The following is a 20,629-nucleotide window of genomic DNA, read 5'->3' on the forward strand; positions in this document are numbered from 1 at the left end:
CCATTGCAAGATGTTGCAGCAACAGCAACAGCAACAACTGACAAGGCAGCAACATCGGCAACAACAACAACAACAACAACATCGGTTCCAACAGCAACAACAACAGCAACAACAACAGCGGCACCCACCAGACCTGTCACCATCAACATCAAACGGCTAACGGTACCAGGTCAGGATAGAAAATTGGCTGAAAGTGAGTAGAGTTTGTCCGCAAAACTTGAACAAAAAAAAAAACCAAAAATTCTCTGCAATAAAAAACAATATGATACACCCTTAAAATCTCTTATCTAAAATGGAAATGCTGTAAAATGACATCTGATGCGCGAAATGTTTGTGTTGCAACTTTTGTAAACAAAACCAAAAAAAAAAAAAAAGAAATCAAATACCAATTAATACTAACTAATTGATCTTTTTACACCTTGTCAAAAACTGTGTTGTACACGAACTAGTGTTGAGTAATGAAATTATGATTATGATTTACGAATTCGCATATTGAAATTGGGCGGCACCAATCATTTTCTCCTTTTTTTTTTATATCAGCCATGTGGAATCATGTGTGTGTGTGTGTGTATCTTAGTTGATTGGAAAAAGAAAATTGTATTTTTCTATTTATTAAGATTGGCATAGCTCTGGTGTATTGTTCAAATTGTGTTTGTGTCTCGTTATTCCACAGGGTTGTCGAAGTAAACCAAATTCAAAATTCTAGTATTTGTTGCAAAGTTGTTTACCCAAAAGCGTTACGTGTTACTAAATGTTAGTTGTTGTTGTAATCAATGTTTGTACATGTTGTCTTTCAGCCGTATGTCTAAGTCAGCCCAAGTATCGTTTTCATCTCTGTCTCATATCATTTGTAGTAAATGAATATAATTTATTTTTAACACAACTGTTCTAGTTTTTACTTACTACTCTGCTATATGTGTGCTATATATATTTATATAGTTTCTTAAATAGTCGGCCTGTCTAGTGTCCTTTATCAAATTAGAACTATTGTTTTTTAAATATAAATTTACAGCAAAACACTCCACATAATTGAGGCTACGTATGCACGTTTAAAAGTGGAAACCCACAGATTAGTAGAGCTAATAAATTTAAGAAATTATTTTTCATTTTCTCCATTTACACTTAGAGTTCATAACAGAAAAATGGGTTTAATAAATGTACATATTTTTAGCCTGTTTATTTTTTTTTTTATAATTTAAACAAAAATCAAATCACAAAGCATTTTTCTTACATGACAAAATAAATTGTGGTGGGATATTTGTGTTAGTCCAAAAAATGTTCAGGTAATTTGCAATACAGCGTTTTAACAATATTTTTACATTAAACATGAAAATAATATTAATATAAAGAAAAAGACTTGGAGAACATGCAGGAGTTGTTAACTACCGACTTTCTACACCATTTACAAAGCTGTCGTCGTTGCCTGTTTCACATTTACATTATGCCATTCCATGCCAAATCAGAAACATTCTAAACTAAGTTTATTTTTCAACTCAAAACTGTTTTGCTCATCATTTTTATGCATACTTCAAGTAGTTACTTTATTGTATAAGCATTTGATTGTACTTGTTGCCGCCTTTCTGTGTTATATGTCTCTTGAATGTGGCATGTTCTTTATTCCTCTTGTGCGCTTTATAACAAAAAAAATAAAATAAAAATAAAAAACCAAAGCAAAAATTATAATTTGAATTCAATTTTTACTAACGAATTTGGTTGCCTTTTAAGCTTTATGCTTAATACAAAGCTTCATTTCACTAAGTTCCATTAAGCTTAAGTTAAAACTAAGTTATAATTTTATGTTTAAGAAAACAGCAAACGTTTCAAATATACATTTCGATTTTAAGTTACAACTACTAACCTATATAAACTCGATCACAAAGTTTGCTTAACGAAATAAAAACGAAACAAAACCAAACCAACTCAACAGCTGCAGCAGCATTAAATTAAACGAACATGTAATGCGTGTTTTGAAAATGTTTTGATCAATATCAATATCAATATTAAATGAAATAAACAATTTTGTTACATGTTTTTTATAATTTTTTTGCAACGCCAACAGACGAGGGTGAAGATGGCCGTGAAACAGCTATTTCGATTTCTAGCTGCAGTCCACAGCCAGTGCCCGAGGTGCCCGATGAGCCATTGGTTAAATCGCCCCCGGAGCCCACAAGGGTTAAGTCGCCCGAGCAGATTATAATGCGCTCTCCCGATCCAGTCAACTGGACGGTACCCTTGGACACTGGCAAGACATTCACTGTAACACAAAATGTCAAAGAGGGTAAAGTCCAGTTTAAAATATATTCCAAAAGTCTCCTTTTAATCAATGCCTGTGTCTGTACACATTTTTTGTAGGCGAGAACTACAGCCGACCTCAGAGCGAGATAAAAGCGTCGACACCGGTGGAAAAGCCACCACCGCCACCACAATCGGCACCGCCGCAACTAACCGAACAGGCTAAAATGGACGGTAAGCCTATAAGCACGCTTCAATAAACGCAACTTCCATAAAATCCAAACAAATAAAACAAAATATGAAGTCGACATAAGTAAACAAAAAATGAACACACAAGAAAAAACCAAAAAAATCGCTTTTACAAATATTTCTATATTAACACGTATTTAAATATATGTATCTGTATATGTATATGTATGTATCGCTACTCACAACCATCATCCAACCAAAATCCAACCAAAAATCAAATCATCGTTAAGCAATCGTCAAAATACCAAATCGCAACACCAGCCAAATGCCAATCTCAAAACTAAGCGTAAATATAATGCAAAACAACTTTTCCCTCTCTCAGTATTAAGCCAATATTTCGCAATAAATAAAACACAAAAAAAAAAAACAAAAAAACAAAATAAAAAATTGCTAAGCCAAAATGCGTAATTCCACATAGCGTATCAATACGTAGTTCCTTTGCGTAACATTACAAAACACTATTTCCACAACTATTTCCCCCCTCCACTGCCATCCACTGAAACACACACAGCCTGGAAGTCCAGCGGCAGCCCAACAACCAGCGCTGCTGCCTATGGCAAAACGCTGACGCCCACCCAACCGGGCGTCGCAGTCCGCTGCGATACGAGCGCCAAGCCGGAGCCGGGCATCTCATCATCCTCATCGACAGCAACGGCGTCGACGGCACGTTCCGCCGCTGCCGATGTGCTGGAGAAGGCACGTGACCGTTTCGATCGCTTTTGGGGCAGCAGCACCAGCACCGCCACCAAAGAGGAGAGTGTTTAAGCAATTGTGTGAGCGTGTTTCAAGTGCAAAATGTATTTGGCAAAAAGCAATTAACAAAATTCAATTAACCAAAGTGCGTTCCAATAATGACACGAATGCCGCCTCAATCATGCAGAAACCACATACTCAAACAAACTCTACAAACTCTAAATCTCCTTCAGTACTGCAGAACTATCGACATTTAAGCCCCTCAATAGTCGATAATATAAATAACTAGTTTTGCATTTAATTATTTGATTTAATCGAAGGCTAAAAATTAACAGCAGCAAAAAAAAAAAACATCGCTGACAGCCAGAGAGCCATCGAACCATCGATAGTTTTGTAGGACTAACCTCTACCGCTAACTATGCTCATCTCCCGTCTATGCTTAAACACATGAAAAATCCCAATGAATATATTTAATTATCCCAAATTAATATTTAATTTATTGTCAAAGCGAGACTACGCATACGTAAATGTTTCCATTAGGAGTACTAGGATTTCAGCTGAATTTAACTTAGAGAATAAATATTAGTGAAGGAAATCATTCGTATTCTGCCATTTATTTAATTTCCAGCGCTGCACGTGCATTTTGAAGAGCAAAGTAAAATCACTTACTTTCACTGCCTAATCCCCAAATGAAAAAACAAACAAACAAGAATTTCGCAAAAGCACACAAGCTGTTCCAAACAAAAAATATATATTGAAAATATTTCAAGGAAAAAATCTTATAATAACATAAAGCAAGGACAAAATCACCGCAGAGACCCGTCCAAAAAAAGTGAACAACATTAAAAACGGTGTTTTAGGAAAACACCAACAATTTTTGTAATTTTCATTAAGCGAGAATAACACTGGAAAAATCCAATGGCAAATACTTAAGCTGAGTATAATGGGTAATGCATAGGGTGATCTAAGCTGATCCGGCAAATAGAATACAAACTTGAAAATAGATTTTGCACATGAACTACATATACAACAAATGAAAATGATATTAATGGTATTTTAAGTACATTTTTGGAAATGATGGTTATAGCACACACACACTCCCACAGATACAATCCAATACACACACACACAAACACAAATGTACTGTAAAACACAAAATGCGAAATGTTATACGATAATTGAGATACGTTTACCATTTTGTGAAGCGTTCAGATATAAGGAACTGTGAAACTACTTTTGCGACATACATTTATAATACTTATATGGCATTATATAATAGTCCTACACAATATGGGAATATTAGAATTTTCAGCGAAACTAAAAATGTTTGCATACTAAAATAAAAGGCTTCTCCGAAAGCAAAACTGATTAAGATGTTTTTTTTTGCTAATATTATTTCTGAGTACAAAACAAAACATATTTAAGTTCTACAAACAATTTGCAATATTCTTACAATGGAATCTTAGGTTCAAAAATTAAGTTTATTTCGTCTATATAATTTTAAAAAATGTATTGCTTAATATATAGTATTTAATAAGTAACTGAAGTTAAATTTTCACTACCCATAAGTTTGTGATTAACTTCAGTATTGAGCTTAATTGTTGCTTGCATATACATATTTTTATTACAAATACATACATGAATACATAAGAAAAACAACAAAATTAAAAAAAGTAAACAAAAACAAAGCTTCAGTGGTATTTATAAAGCAGTTAAAATATTTTTATATGTTTTTCATTAAATGGCTTGTCTGTTAGTTGAAAATGTTGAGTTGAAAGTCTTGAAGTTAAAAACTCCACAGTTAAGAACCCCATGTTATCCAATGCCCCCCCAAAACATAAAACTCAACAAACAATTGTTTATTATGCGCAATCTATGAGCTTTCATATATGTATTCCACAAAAAAAAAAAAAAAAAAAAAACACCATACTCCAAAATGCATTAGTTAGACACGATAAAAAGCAAAATCTTAACTAAATAAAACCTTGGTGAAACTGGAGTAAGCCCCAACAACAGGTAAAGCACACACATACACACTCAGAACTTTCAAAAGTCTCTTTACAGTTAAAGTTTGATAAAAACAACATTAAGAACTCATATAGTTTTAACTATCGTACTTAACAAATTCTAGGCAACTTTAATATGAATCCACTTAAGAACAAACTTGATATATATATTCTAGCTTGTTTTCAACATGAAATGTATACAAATAAATCGAAAAAATATACTACATACAGTACGATCTGATTGGTGTGAAATTCAGCGTGGCTCAAGCATTTGCAATTCATAATATTTCAAAAATTTACACATTTTGTTTTACTAAACAGACAAAAATTTTAAATTTTAACTTTCACGCCTAAATGCGCCCGCATTTTAAAATAATAAAAGAACAACACCAACAAAAAACGCAAGAAATATCTAAAGAAAACTACTTTAAAACTAATCAATAATTTTGCCCAATTGTCATACCTAAGAACTAAGGCACACCAAATAGCCTTGAAAATGCAAAGATTTAAAATGATAACCTATAAAAGGACATCCGTATGTACCAACTTTAACAAAAATACCTACATAAAGTGTAACAAAAACTTATAAAAGTAAAACAAAACAAGTGATGGTTAAAAAATAAAATTAAAACAATTGTATGAGTCAAATAAATGAAAAATGCATATAAACGTTTTAAACAATGTTCCATGGCTATTCATTTCAGATAACTGTGCGGGAATTTCTTACCTTCGAATACCATTGAAAATAATACATTCAAATTTTGTTTTGTGTTTTGTTTTTATTGTTTCTGCTATTATTACAATCAAGAGAATGTTTGTCTATTATAATTTGCATATTATATTTGGGTAAAAGGTTAGTGGATTGTGTCAGTTAACATTTTCGTTTAAGTTCATAAGTCTTAGATAAAAAAAAATTGTTAGACATTACATGCAGTTTATTGGGATCTTTGGGGTTTTGCATAATTTGAGAATAACCGGAATTTGTCAGGAGCAGGTTTTATAATTGATTGCTATCAACATGAATTTAATATTAGGTTCTTTTCATTTTTCATATGTTATGCGTTCTTAAAAACTTTGAAGTTATTTGTTTCATTTTATTTTAGTTATATTAAATTTAGTTTTGAGGGAGAGTTTATTTTTTTTTTTTTTTTGAAGAAAGCTGTTATCACAGTATTGTTGAAAAGAAATTAAAATGCATAAGGATAATTTTGTATGCTGGAATGTATACAATAAGGAAAATCTATATCAAATTGTTAACTTCTTTTTAACTGAACACAAAATGAATGTTTTTAAAATTTCCAATTACTCAAATTGTTTTTAAAGGTCTCTCGAAAATACATATATCGAAAAAATGTCTAAATTGTTTTTGGGTTAGTTTTGTGTTTAGTTTGATTGATATTTTTTTATGCAGTGTAAACAAATGTTATAATATTATTTGTATGAGTTATGCTTATCTAATTCTTAAGTGGATTTTTCCTTGTTACACAAAGGTTATTTGTAAGCGTAAATAGTTTCACAAATATGTGTCAAACTTTGGGGATGTGCTACATAAATAAATGGAAATTTGTGGTATAATAAGTAAGTAGTACAACAAATCAATCGAGTTGGTCTGGGCTCATTTATACTTGAATATCCAAAAATATAATATATAGACGTCGCTCAAGAGATTTGTTATATATGTATATTTCATACACATTTCCTTTCTTAATGTGACTTGTCAAAACTCACTCAACTTGGAGACAGATTGAGCAAACATTTTGAAAGTAACGCAAGTAAATATATATGTATGTATATATGGGTTGGATATTTTAATGTTTGGAGTGGTCCTTACACAACAACACATTTACATATATGCAGCTATTTATATATATATTTATATATACATATATATATGTGTATATGCTATGTAGTCGTATAAATACACTTGCTAATTGAAAATAGGTAACTATCAAAATGTAGCACAATTTCTTAAACATATCAGCTAAGACAAAAGTTGTTACCGGTTTAGTAAACAATTAAAAGGTATTCCAAAAAGGTCTTAAGCACAAGACACTGTGCTCCATGCTAGCTAAGTTTTTTTTTGAAGTACCAAATGTACTAAATAAATAGGGCGCCGGCGCCCCGCACCAAATTATACCCTTATGCTTAAATTTAAGCTTAAGAGCTAAATTAAAATTAATTTAAATAAACCAGTTAAGAGTTGCATTTCTTTTTTTGATTATACACAATAAAATGACACAGTTAACAGACTTTTCTTTGTTACTTATAATATTTGCTTGGTTACTAAAGTGGGGGGTTGGGGGCAGGTAAACATTTAAGTTTAGTTGCGATTAACTATAATTAATAATATGCCAAGTTTATGCTTTTTTTTTTTTGTTGGTTTATATGTATATATGCTTGTCTTTTAGGTTTTACAATTGTAAAATTGAAATTGCTTATCAATTTAGAATAATCTTTAGATGTTCTTTGATTTTTTTTTTTTTTTTGATTGGGGTATTTGTATGTGGTTTCCGTTTTGCTAAGCGTAAATTGAATTTCAAACTGTACCTAAAAACTAATTTCTTTTTGTTTTTGTAAATTAGTTGTTGCATGTGCCACTACATTTAAATTCGTTTAACTGCCAATTAAATTAATTTTTTACATGCATCCCGCCTGTATGTATGTAATGTATATAAGTACATATCCAAAAATTAAATTCAGTTCGCTTAAGTGACTAGAACGGAAAAGGAACAGAATTGGGATATATACATATGTGTGCATGTATATATACATATATATGTTGTTGAAAAAATAAGTTAGTATAGTATGTATAGAGTATGTTTTGTTTAGTTGTGAAAACAGATACATAAATATTTGTTTCGTTTGTGGTTTTTACATTATAGATTTGGTTTTCAACTTCTAGCTAAGCTAGTCTATAAATAGTGATTGTTGTATGCATTTATCCCATATATAGTATTAACATGCTAATAGCTCGCTTAATACACTAAACAGCCACGCCCACATATCCTAAACCAAGCACAGAAAACGCCTCTCTGAGTAGATATTTTCGAAGACTACCTTTTTAGTTTGTACTAGCCGATTGTTAATTGTGAGGAACCAATTGCAAATTGCTTAATTCTCGCTAAGATCCTTAATGGCTTGCAGTATGCGCTTCACATGACCCACTTTTACCACGCCCAAATCCTTGAGATCGCGTCGTCCCAGGGTGAGCAGCTCTTTGCCGCGAATATCGTTCTTAAGGAAGCTATCAACATATTCCGATAATTGCATAGTTTCCAGCCAGGTAACCACCTCATTGACGCTCCAGTTGTTGGCAGCTTCCCGTGTGTTCGTCATCGGTGGCTTAAACTGCTGTTGACCGGCAGTGGAACCGGATCGCAATCGTACCCAAAACGGACGTGACTTACGACGACCATCGGACTGTGGAATGATAAATATATGCTAAAATTATAATTCTACAGAGGGTATTATGTTTTCATAATCAGACTACTTAATCATGTATTTGTTCACTAACTACTTACCAGGAGTCGTGTTATGCTCCTAGCAATTATTAAATATGAGTAATTTTTTTGTATTTTGCTTACCTCCTCATTGGGGGCCAGAACATTAAAGTAAGCGCGCAGTTTGCCATCAATGCATTTCTGCACAGAGCACTTCTTCAGCTCCATTTCCATGTTGGCCAGCGCAGCGCTTAGCTTGGTCTCCAGATCCTCGCGTAGTATCAAGCTGTGTCCACGATCTCGCAACAGGGTGCAGGCATCATCGTACAGTTGACGTGACGAATCAATGACTTCCACCAATTTGGTGCGCAGGGAGGGACCCTCGAGTAGCTTGCCCTGCGGATGTATGGACTCCAAGGCCTCGCTGGCGCGACAGGCCACCTCGTAAAGATCATGCTGCAGTGCCGGATGCGAGATGATCAGGAATTTGACCCACTTCACAAGCGAACTGACGGCCTCGATGAAATTGAGCAGTACATAGCACTCCCGCTCCGATATGACGTCGTCCGTGGAGACGGCATGCTCGGAGGCTGTCGAGGAGGCGTCGCGCTGTATGGAAATGCTATGTTGGCGTTGCTTCTCCTGCCAGCTCTTCAGCGATACCTCCAGGCTGCGATTGCGACATAGCATCTGTACACGATTCTTGTGAAGGATGCGTATCATGCCTGGTGGCTGTAGCCAGGCTTCGCCATCGACCTGAATGGGTATCTCCTCGTCGCCCAGTATATTAATCTGTACGCTCTGACACTGGGCAATGCGATGATGCTGTAGATTGATTAAACGTGACGCAGCCATTTGCACGGATCCAAAAACGGCGACCACCTCCAGCACGCGATCATCGAAGCTGGGCGGCAGGAAGATATCATCCTTCTTCGTGCTGCTGCCCCAGAAATTGGTGCCGCCCATAAAGCTGGGTATGTTCAAGATGACAATACCCTGTAATTCGGGTAACGGTATGCGCTGACCATCGCACTCCAGCTGCACACGCTGCTCCAGATTCTTGCAGGTCTTCTGCAACAACTGCTTGGAGCCGAGCACTCCATACCACATGTAGTTCCTCGCTCGGGAACGACACTTTTCCGGATGCTCCTCCCGCTTGTTGTGAAAGTCCAGCGAGATTTTAGCATCGATGCCAATACCAAAGTAGTTGTTCATCACACATTTTTCGTGGTAGCCAGCCAGGAGTGTTTCATCTGGGTCCATCAGGGGGCTTACAGCAGCGCATAAGGTGTCCGCATTGGCGAGCAGACATTTCGATATGAAGCCAGTGCCATTGGCCAGATCTGAACAGGATAATGGAAGTGCGAAAGTGAAGTTTTGCAATGGCAAACTATTTAATAGCTCTACTTACTTGGCCAATTGGGCAAGCGAACAATGGGATTGATAATGGGCATCTTGCGACTGGTCTCTTCTGGAGGTGTCCTCTCTTTATCCTTGCCCTGTCTTTCCTCCTTATCGCTAAAGTGCTCGAAGCCGAAGAGTGTGGATCCCATAAATAGGCTCGATTTGGAGCCCTTGAGCGTCTGCAGATTGGGCAAAGCTTCGTTCGGCTGCAAGCAAGAGGACGCGATTAGATTGGGCTAGGATCGAGGAGAGAGTAGCTTGTGTCAAAGAGCAACTGGAAAGTCAGCACTAACTACGATACAAAGAAACATGTGGGTGTCTGAGTGAGTGGCTTGCGTGAGTGTGTGAGTGAGAGAGGTGTGTGCGTATGACAGTGTTGTGTAAGAACGGTCGCAGGGTTGTAACAGCATAAGAAAGAGAGACAGGAGAGAGAGAGAGAGCGAAAGAGCACTACTTGAAAATAAAAATGATAAATTAGTATTAAGCAGTGGCTATACGTATGCATGTTCTTTTAGCTGTTGTTACGGAAATTGTTTAGTATTGGTTAGCAATAGTTTATACGAGTACATTTTTGGGTATTATGCAACACTACTGTTAAAGACGACAACACAATTCAAAAAATTAAAAAGCCAAATGTCGCGAGTGCTGGAACCATAAATTGAAACATAAGCTGGCACTTCAACTGGCACATTATACAGAGGATATTATGAGTAGATATTGCATATATAATATATAGAGAGAGTTAATCATTTGCTGGGGTTACGCATACACATCGATCGCACGAATGAACGAACGAACAAATGAACGAACGAACGAACGCAGGAACGTAGGTACGTAGAAGGAAGGACCCGACCTCTGGTTGCGGGCTTACCAGCGGTATTAGAGGCCTAATTAGCGCCAGAGTTGCCAGCCGTATATCTGGTTCGGCGACCACAAAGAAACGCACTCTGAACAGTCCATAGGTGCGTTTAGTGTAATATTTTTGGTTTTTCTTTTAAAAAAAATTGATTTAATAGAGCCTCGACAATTTAAATATTTATTTTTGTTATGTTTTTTTTTTTGAGTATGTGTGTGTGTGTGTGTGTGTGTTTTTTATTTATTTATTACTATGTGATTATTATTACATCATATGTTTAAATATAGAATGATTGGAATGTGTTTAGAGCTTTTTAGAGTGTTGAGAAATTATAAATGAATTTCATACAAGTAGTTGACATAATTTTGAAATACGTACCAATTGATTTGTGCTTTGTAAAACATACATATATTGTATTTATATATATAAGTAAGTCTACATATATATAAATATATATATTTTTATATTGTATTTCTTGTTGTATTATTTTTGTTGATTTTGTTGTGTTTTTATAACTAAAATTTAATATGGCAAATAATAATATAACCTCTATGCAATACGTAAGTTTATTGTTTAATTCACAAAAAATATTTTATTTTTCATTCTTAAGCCAAGCTGCAAATTCAGACAGCAATATTCTGTCAAAATGTTAATGTTTTAATATTAAGAAAGATTAGGTATTTACATATTTGATTGAATAAGGTTTAAGAAGAAATAGTAAGAATAAACAAAATTTAATTTATATATTAATGGAATATTATTTATCAACATCGCATATTAATATTGCAATATTGAATTATTTGGATATAAATATTAAAGAAGCATTCGGTTTATATATTTATAAGTTGAGACCACATTATTAGAACCTATATATATCTGAACAATTTTGAACATTCGAAAACTGGATTATCCTTCAAAACAATTGGACGGATTTGCAGGCTTGAACTTAAGATTCTTAAGGACTTAGTCTAATGTCATTTTCCATGTGAATCAAACAAAATGCAAACCGAAAATCATTGAAATTAAAATCGTGTTAACTTAAACGAAAAGTTGCAGCTGTTCGAAGGGATTCCGTATTATAATTAGTCCTTTTTTAATATCGCGACAAACATTTCGATAAATAACATAATGAACCAATTACCTAAAAAATCGCATTTGTGTGTACGAGTAAATTTTTGATTTAGATTTGATGCATTCTCATTGCTCGGCTGACACATTATTGGTTGTTCACTTGCTGAGGCAGTGCCAATTTTGAGTCATGTATATCATAATGGGGGAAGGAACTGATTGTGGAGATGGGGAACTTACCTTGAAGAGGCTGCCACAGCTAATTCTACGACTAGCCGCCGGTGAACTGCTGAGGAAGCGCGCATGCTCCGGATCCAATGCTAGATAATTCGGATTGAAACCGGAATGGCGACGATCTTTATCCTTGTCATATTCGCGCACCGCTAAGCTGGGCGCATGACTCGAATGCCGTCTGATCTCCGAGGAGTTCAGGCTGCGCACACCGAGCAGTGACGACGACAGTATGGATGACGATGACGGTGTCGGTTTTATGGAATCGCCGCGCAACGGCGTTGGCGGTCTTACAACAACACTTATCTGTGGATAGTTGGGATTTACATCATCAAAGGATTCTTTCTTACACGACTCATCAAAAGTAATGCGCTTTACATCTTGTCCAAGGCCCGATCTCTTCGTGGGCGATGTCGATGAGGCCATTGCCGATTCAAGTGGCTTCGTTGTTGCTGTTGTGGTGCACATTGTGCTGCTATCAGCATCGTGTATTTCTATTTTGATAGCAGTTTGCGTTGATAGCTCATCCAGTTCATCGCTAGTCGAAGTCGTTGTCAATTGTGAATGGGCCAGAGTTATGACCGTGTTTGTGGGCGTCTCCGGCTCATCATTAGAGTTGCCGTCGTTGTGGTTATTGTTGTTGCTATTGCTGTTGCTGTTGTTGTTGCTGTTGTTGTTGCTATTGCATTCAAGCATTAGCTGCTGTTGAGATACGATTGTTGCTGTTGTAGTTTCTTTCAATTTCTTGAGTGAGATGCGCTTTTTGGGACGCTTCATTTTAGAGAGTCGATCAGGAACAGGAGCAGGATATTAGTTTAGAGATAGTTGATATTTTTGATTTGTGTTTGGAGTTTTGTTTGTTTGGTTAGTTGGTCAATTGATTTTGTTTTTTTTTTTTTTGGTATTTTAATATATTTTAGTTTTATTTATAGGCAAGCACACGAATAGAAAACAAGATTGAAGAAAGAAGCAAACAGAGAGCAACAAAGATTTTTTACCATAAGTGGCCACGTCTGAGCACTTCCAATGAACGAAACATAGCTATAGCTCTATATATATATATATATATTTATATATATGTATTTATATACAATTTACCTACTGCTGGCCAAGTCTGCTTCAAATACATACCTTGAAACTCTGACGCGCTATATCGTTACCTTCCACGAACTGGGCCAGGCTGCAGTAACGCGGTGGCTCCCTCATCTTCTGATCATCACAGCGATTATCAATCTCGAATACAATATTCTCGAAGCCAAACTGCTGCGGATTATCATCGCTGTCCATGCGTGCCAATCGAGCCATCCGTGGCGGCGATGAGTTTCGTCTGCGCGGATGTATTTGCGATTTACTCAACGCGCTCATCGATTTCTTGCGTGGCGGCTTTGGTGGACCCATATGCTCGGAGCAGAGGGTGGTGGTGTCATCCGTTATGGTGTTGTCCTGTAGTGCATTGGTTATATCATGTCCCAGCACAGAGCTAATGTCATCCATTAAACTCTCGCCGGGCATTGCCTCCGTCTCATCGCTCGTTTCCGGCGAGTCAATGTGCGTAAAGTTGCTGGCATCGAGATTCTGGTAAAGGTATAATTCAAATTTAATCTAAAATCCCTCTCTTTGAAAACAATATTTTCAATAATAAGCCCTACTTGTTTATTGCTTATTTACCTGAATAATATCGCCTAGGGTATGACCCGTTTCGGCCTTATCGAATATCTCGGAAGCAACGCTGCATTCCTCATTGCTAATGGCGGAAAGAACATCGCTAGCATCGCATCCCAGCTCCTCCGATGATGACTGTTCCTGCAGCTGCAAGGGAGGAAATGATTTGAGTTACGCTTAAGTGATGGGGAATGCTACATACAGTGTTGGACTGTTGATCGGTGTCAATGATTGTTATGCTATCGCTTGTGTAAACGTTTTGGGATTGGGGGGTTACGACAATGCCGGGTACCTGCAGGTTACAAGTGTGCACCAGGGTGTTCTGTGGATGCAACGTTTGCTCTTCGCACTTCTCATTGACGCCCGCATCCTCCTCCTTTTCTCCATCGAGTACCACATCCTGCTTTCGCTCTTTATCTTTATCTTTATCTAGTTCGCGTGCCATATAGTAGGTGCGCTCGAATACCTCAATGGGTCGATAGTCGGAGAGTGGATCCACAATCGAATCGCTTGTGATGATCGGCACACGTAGAAAGTCCAATTTGCGATCGATGGGCGAATTATCGCCGCCATCGCTGACTGGCGATAGTCGATTGCCAGCATCGTCAATGTTGGCGCCGCCGCTCAGCGAGAGTCGCCCAATGCGGTAAATTGTCTCCCCGTTGGCGCCCTCCTCCAGCTCCTGTATCACCTCCGGCACACCAGAGCTGCGACGACTGTCAGCAAATTGTCGCGGCGCCGGTAAATTGATGCTGTTGAAGAAGTTCTCATCAACTGAATCGCGGCGCGTATCTGGCAACGGTGAGATGCAGGTCAAGCGTGATGTCTCCATTGTTGGCGATATAATATTGATGGGTGGTATTATGGGCAACGGTGAGCTGCAGGGCGTCGATTCACCAGAGTTTGTAGGTATTTTGAGCGCCTCAAAGGGTGTTATTGACAGCTTGCGCTGATAGCGCTTGGGGCGACCCGGTTCCGAGTGCTCCACCACATTGTAAATGGCACGCTTGACGCTGTTGGCTCGGCACTGCAGTGCCTCCTTCTCGCTGGAGCGCAGTGAACGGCTACTGCGTCGCTCCTTCAAGTTAATATGATCCTTTTCGGTTTTCTCTATCGAGATGTTGGGATTGCTAGTGGAATAAGAAAATGAAGTATTTTAATATATACATATATTTTTTTTTTTTAACAGAATTGAGCGTTTGAAGCTATTTTAATTATTATTATTATATTTTATCGACTTACAGCAACGATGGACGAGCGGAATTCGTTGAGGGCACACTGCGTGCAATTAGACTGCGTATGGTGGCTATCAGATCGTCTCCACTGTGCGCCCCAATCTCTTCCTCCTGCAGTGCATCGAGGAGCATTGTCAGCTTCTGTTTAAGGATGTCGCATTTGACGGCCAACTGCTCGTCATCCTTGTGATGCTCAAAAATGCGCGAGACCAGATCATCAATGGTGTCGCACAAGTTGCGCGTGGAGCTGATTAGAGTTTGGGTATCGTTGGTTTCCACTATTAAGCGTAGATGCTGATTGGCCGCTGTAACCATGCCAGTGAGCACCGCCTCCTGTTCCGTTGTGATAGACATCTTTGGTATCTTGGGCACACTGATGGCCTTCTCAAACACCATTATGCTCCAGCGATCCAGCATTTTAGTGCTGGCCGACTCATAACGCTCCAGAATTTGCGGCAAATGTGTGTCATCATCGCAGCTAGAGCCCCATCCCAGGACTCTAGCGAGATCATTGCCAGTGCCCAAAGGCATGACAGCTACTTGACATTGTTTCTATTCAAGCAAATAAACAGTGTTAATGAAATTCTATAGAGTCTATACTTTATTTGCCCTTGCAGATGGCACATTTAATATTGTATGATAAATTATATAAAAAATATATATATATTTAATCATCCATGTCTGCCTGAAAATATCTCTCAGTATTAAGCTAACTATAATTGGTTGCTTAATAACTTTATTAGCATTTTATAATTAGCATTTGAATTGAGATGTCTGCAAATTGAACTGCAGTCTACAAGGGTATTTGAAATTCGGCTTGTCGAACAATTTTTGTTCTGATTTATACTTACATGCATATTAAATCGATCAATTTCGCTGAGCACCCAGCCGACGGAACCGTCTCCGGAGCAGACGAGTATGCGAAACATTTCAAAGTGCCGAAAGAGACGCAAGCCCAGACTAGGACCCGTCGATATCAGATCAAAGACCTGCGCTGGGTTCAGTAGCTGCTTGAAGCGTCGCAAGAACTTGACACCCTGATTGTCGCCAGACTTGGAGTTGACAAAGACGAGCAGTGGGGAAAAGTTGCCCTTTGGACTGGCCACATCCCAGGCATCATCAGTGCTGATTGAATGCACACTCGTGGGCGGCACCACTGACAGCTTGGCAGGTCCAATGGGGCAGGCAATCGCCATTTGGGGACGACAGGCCACATGCACCGTATCCCTGCACCAGAGGCAACGCCAATCCTGCAGACGCAACACTGAGCCGCAGGTCTTTTTGCACACAGCACAGATTGATGAGACGGGCAAATTGCCCTCCATCCATTGATGCGGCATTATGATGCTGCCATCCGGCTGCTCAATGATATCCTTGCCCACAGTCGCCAACGTTGTCCACTTGCAGTTGGCTATCGCCTTAGCGGCACAACGCTTGTGCACCTTGCATTTGCACACCTCGCAGCTGAGTCCGTGCGATGTGACGCCAGAGAGCGCATCCCGGCACACATTGCAGTAGGTGGGTCGGGCATGCGAGGTTGCATACCAGTGATGGTGATTCGATAGTATATCATGCTGATCAATCAGAATGCTATCGCCACGCGGTCGTTGCGGCGCCGTTGCCGCTTTTAGCGAGCCCAGCCAATCCTCCATGTCGCGTCTGGAGTCGGCGCAGAGCACCACAGACCGAGTTGGTGTGATTATCTGCGAATTCAAATATAAAATTTGTGGTTTTATGAAACATTCGTTCAAATGCTTATAGAGTATTTCAAAGTTAAGAAATATTTCTGTCAATATATTTCGAGAAAGATTGTGTCAGAACTATAAACATAACTTTAGGTACCTTTTTTTGTTCTTAAATTCTATACAAATAACTATACAAATTTCTGCATTAGTTTTATTTGGCTTTTACTTTGGTAACCCAAACCGGTATATTAACACATGTCAGACTAATTAATAAATGTCTTTATGTAAATATACTAGCTAATTAACTCTTTCATTAAAAGACAGATACCAATGAATGTCTTTCGATAAATGTGTTTGCTCATAATAAGTACACAAAGTGGCCTTAATACGCATATCTTTTGAGTCTACATTTGGGTGGAACGGCGTTTGCTTGATAGTTGTGTAATCAGAGAGGGGTCTATTAGTTTCTATGGTCTCATTAACATGCAAATAACTCTCATATTAATGTTAATATGCAGACAGGCGCGACCAGCCACTCCTCCAAATGGAATGTAGCAAAACAATGCGGCAAGCCTTCAAGTGGAACAAAGGCTGTGGTGGGCGTATTTCAATCCTTGACCCAGTCCACCGACCCATTCACCTCATTCCACCTCACAGATATACATAATGTACACAGTACAGACATTATTAATATAGGACCTTTTGTGGCCTGAGGCAACGGTAAAAGATAATGATAATGCCATCCAAAGCCCGTTGGCTACCTGATTATGATTTGCTTGTCGTATTGCCTAATTTATGGCACACATGTCCTTCAAGCAAACATCATTGCTGTGTGGCAAACAAATATTGTCGTGCATCTTGTGGTGAAGTTCATTTAGGTAATTGATGTCAGAAAGTTTTCTTTATTTGTATTATTAAGTTAATGAGTTGACCTTGACTTATGAGTTGCTGTGGATAATGTGATGCTTGCATGCCAGCTAGTTGTTATTATGTTTTATTTAAATGTGGGCTATAAATGTTATTTAATATATATATATATATATATATAATAGCGCTACATTTAATATACAAAATACATTTCCAATCTCACATACTTATAATTTGATACAATAGCCATTTATATTTGATATTTGAAAATGTCTTATATTTCAATATATTTTGTTAGAAATACTAATAAATATTTTGCATGGCTTCAAATAATATTGAGCTATCGAAATGGCTATTATTACAGATTTATGTATGTTTATTGTGTATTCAGATTTACTAATCTATTTATACAAATAAATAACGGAATCAATGCCAATGCCTATCCATTCAAAACTGTTGTGCAAGCACATTTGACCCATTTAACGGCAGTTGACATGCAATACATGCCAATCTCATAGCTTGCACAATGAATGAACTCAACACCAGATGACATGAAAGTACTAACAACGACAATGACAACACGGTAACAATGGACAGCAGTGAGAGTGAGCTATGGCCACATAAACATCATAATCCACTTGCAGTGGGGGCCGGACAAAGTTGGAATGACAGCAAAAGTGAAATAAGCCGATGCCAGGCAACATGACCAGGCCAAAGTGATGACAAAAGTTAACCACAAAGGTCAGGCAAAGCCACAGGCACAGGCACAGGAAAGGGCTAATCCAAAAGTCGATTGCAAAACAAAAATAACTGTGCATTAGGTGCACCTGGACGAGATTGAGTTCTCGGTAAATAAATGCTGGGCACGTGACACGAACTCACACGAAATGTTTGTGTAAGCAAAATGTTTAGCACATTTAACGAGCCAACTTCTCAACAGCAAGTTTTGTGTTAAAAAAAACTTATACACAGATATATTCATTAATGATACCCCAATGTTTTTAGTTTAAGTATTTCTAAATCATTGTTAAATTTAATGTCTTTATGTTCGACACGTATCCATCTCCAACATTAAAAATATATCAAATGTGAGCTTTGATTACAATGCCGCTTCAGTTATTTTAAAGACTAACTAACAAGTCAACCACAGGTCTAAATAGCTTTATAAATTTATTAATTATACAAAAAATGTCGAAATGCCGCCACAATTTGTAATGCGAAAGAAGCATTTTGCAACCACAGACATTTTGCATGATGTTGCAATTAATAAGACTGATGCCACAATCTTACCGAATCGGACGAATTTGTGTCAGCTCAGACTACTTCTCTTTTTGTCTCTATTTGTGACCTTTAACGCTGGTTTGTGGCTTTGCATCTGATATTTCTATTCAATTAGTAGGCAGGTGCACGTGCCCTCAGTCCTGCCGCCTGCCTGTGGCACTTGCAACATGAACTTGCTTTTAAGCTTGGCTGGCGCGTGTGGCTTACTTGACATTTACTCACACATCCGCCGTTTTTGCTTCGTGCAGCATCGAAACCAACACCACCCAGTTCGGGTTTTAATGGGATGGAATTTTTTGCGCTTTCTCAGTAAACAAACGTAGCGAGGACTTCAGAATTGATTGGTTCAATTACCTGCAAGTTTATGCTGCAACTTTCAAAGGCTGCATAGCATTTCATTTCCTGGTAATTTTAATTTCATCTCAACTTTGCCGCTGCACTTGAAGTCATTCCGTAATTGAATCCTTTTTTGACCTTCTCATGTTCATGAAAGCAAATAATTTATAAAATTCGAGCGCTGATCATTGCTTATTAATAAAATGACGAGAGTGTTGTAGCAAAGTAATCTGTTTATTCTGTTTTTCTCAAAAACAAATACTAAATGAACCATTGTGAGTGGAGTTTATGCAAATATTTCATAAGAAAATTGTATCAAAAACCGTTAAATTTATATAAATTCAAAAAATTGTTGCTGCTGTGTAGCAAGTATAAATCTATAAATGTGCAGACAGAGTTTTGACATAAATTTCAATTAATTATAAAAGCGAGTCTGGTTAACAGTAAGGAGAAAGCGTCGTGCGGCACTTTGGTGATTGGTTATAATGCAACCTGAATCCTCCGGGCTTGTCTCCTGTATTTCACGGCTCTTTTTTTATCCTTGGTTGCATTTCTCGCATTTCATAGACCGTACAGAAAAATCCATTTGGTGTTCGATAGCACACGCTTCCACTTTAACTACCACGGTTTCACTATATGAAAATGGTTTAAACTCAGAGAATACAACAACAGGTCCAAAGTAGTTTACGCTCTTGGCTACGGAGCGACTGGCGCCACGATGCCTTATTTAAAAGGGGAAACGGTTAGCAAAGAGCTTAACCCCTTTTAAATAATTAAGTAAATTATAATTTGTAAATTAGTAAATTATAATGCCACCAAACTATATCAATTTCAATATTAATATTAATATTAAAGTACAACCCAATTGTTTGAAACTTGCGTGTTATATTTGTTGTTGGTAAAGTGATAAAAACATAAATATAATACAAATAAAACATAAATTGTAAACTTTTTGTTAATTTTCCGTTACCACTTTAGTATTCTAATTTATTTGCGTTTAAAACCGAGCCAATTTAAGTGCAGACAATCAGATTTTATAATTTATGCATTAGGTTACAGAATTTTTACGTTTTTAATGAGTTTATTTGCATTTATTTATGGCAATTAGTACGTCAATGTTATTTAAAGTAGACAATGCTTGCATAATACTTTAATTTGCTTATTTGTAATGGAAAGCGAATCGAATATAATAAAAATGAGTTTGAGTTATGCTTCCATAATATAAGCTTGATAAACACATCAAAACAGTTCCAATAATTCCAATATAAATGATAGTTAGACAAAAATTATTTAATTTAGATTGTTCTAATTTATAATTCCCTTTTTGTTGCAAGTAATTTAAGGTGCTAAGATAGAAGTTATAACTCTTTAATATTTTGATTGA

The 20,629-nt window shown here is 37.2% G+C and overlaps 2 protein-coding genes across 5 annotated transcripts in view; one reads left to right on the top strand and one right to left on the bottom strand.

Moving 5' to 3' along the window:
• The window catches only part of LOC6564187 (ensconsin), a 31,924-nt gene extending 28,053 nt beyond the window's left edge, over positions 1 to 3,871 (top strand). The window contains 5 exon segments of the mRNA XM_032737411.2: positions 2 to 77; positions 80 to 193; positions 2,060 to 2,278; positions 2,353 to 2,466; positions 2,993 to 3,871. Coding sequence (XP_032593302.2) covers positions 2 to 77; positions 80 to 193; positions 2,060 to 2,278; positions 2,353 to 2,466; positions 2,993 to 3,246 — 777 coding nt within the window. The 3' untranslated portion in view covers positions 3,247 to 3,871.
• A 3,185-nt stretch (positions 3,872 to 7,056) lies between these two features.
• Positions 7,057 to 20,629, bottom strand: part of LOC6563274 (diacylglycerol kinase eta) — a 46,237-nt gene continuing 32,664 nt past the window's right edge. Inside the window, exons 4-13 of one of the 4 annotated variants that reach the window (XM_032737452.2) lie at positions 15,928 to 16,779; positions 15,084 to 15,628; positions 14,044 to 14,971; positions 13,848 to 13,988; positions 13,311 to 13,754; positions 12,189 to 12,881; positions 10,896 to 11,015; positions 10,032 to 10,230; positions 8,765 to 9,963; positions 7,057 to 8,600 (exon numbers count right to left, since the gene is read on the bottom strand). In XM_032737452.2, coding sequence (XP_032593343.1) covers positions 8,292 to 8,600; positions 8,765 to 9,963; positions 10,032 to 10,230; positions 10,896 to 11,015; positions 12,189 to 12,881; positions 13,311 to 13,754; positions 13,848 to 13,988; positions 14,044 to 14,971; positions 15,084 to 15,628; positions 15,928 to 16,779 — 5,430 coding nt within the window. In that variant the 3' untranslated portion in view covers positions 7,057 to 8,291. Of the gene's footprint in view, positions 8,601 to 8,764; positions 9,964 to 10,031; positions 10,231 to 10,895; positions 11,016 to 12,188; positions 12,951 to 13,310; positions 13,755 to 13,847; positions 13,989 to 14,043; positions 14,972 to 15,083; positions 15,629 to 15,927; positions 16,780 to 20,629 lie in introns of all 4 variants that reach the window. The other 3 variants (XM_032737450.2, XM_032737451.2, XM_032737449.2) reach the window with 3 other exon arrangements.

The sequence above is a fragment of the Drosophila grimshawi genome, unplaced genomic scaffold (genome assembly GCF_018153295.1).
Source record: "Drosophila grimshawi isolate 15287-2541.00 unplaced genomic scaffold, ASM1815329v1 contig_311, whole genome shotgun sequence".
Taxonomy (NCBI): Eukaryota; Metazoa; Arthropoda; class Insecta; order Diptera; family Drosophilidae; genus Drosophila; species Drosophila grimshawi.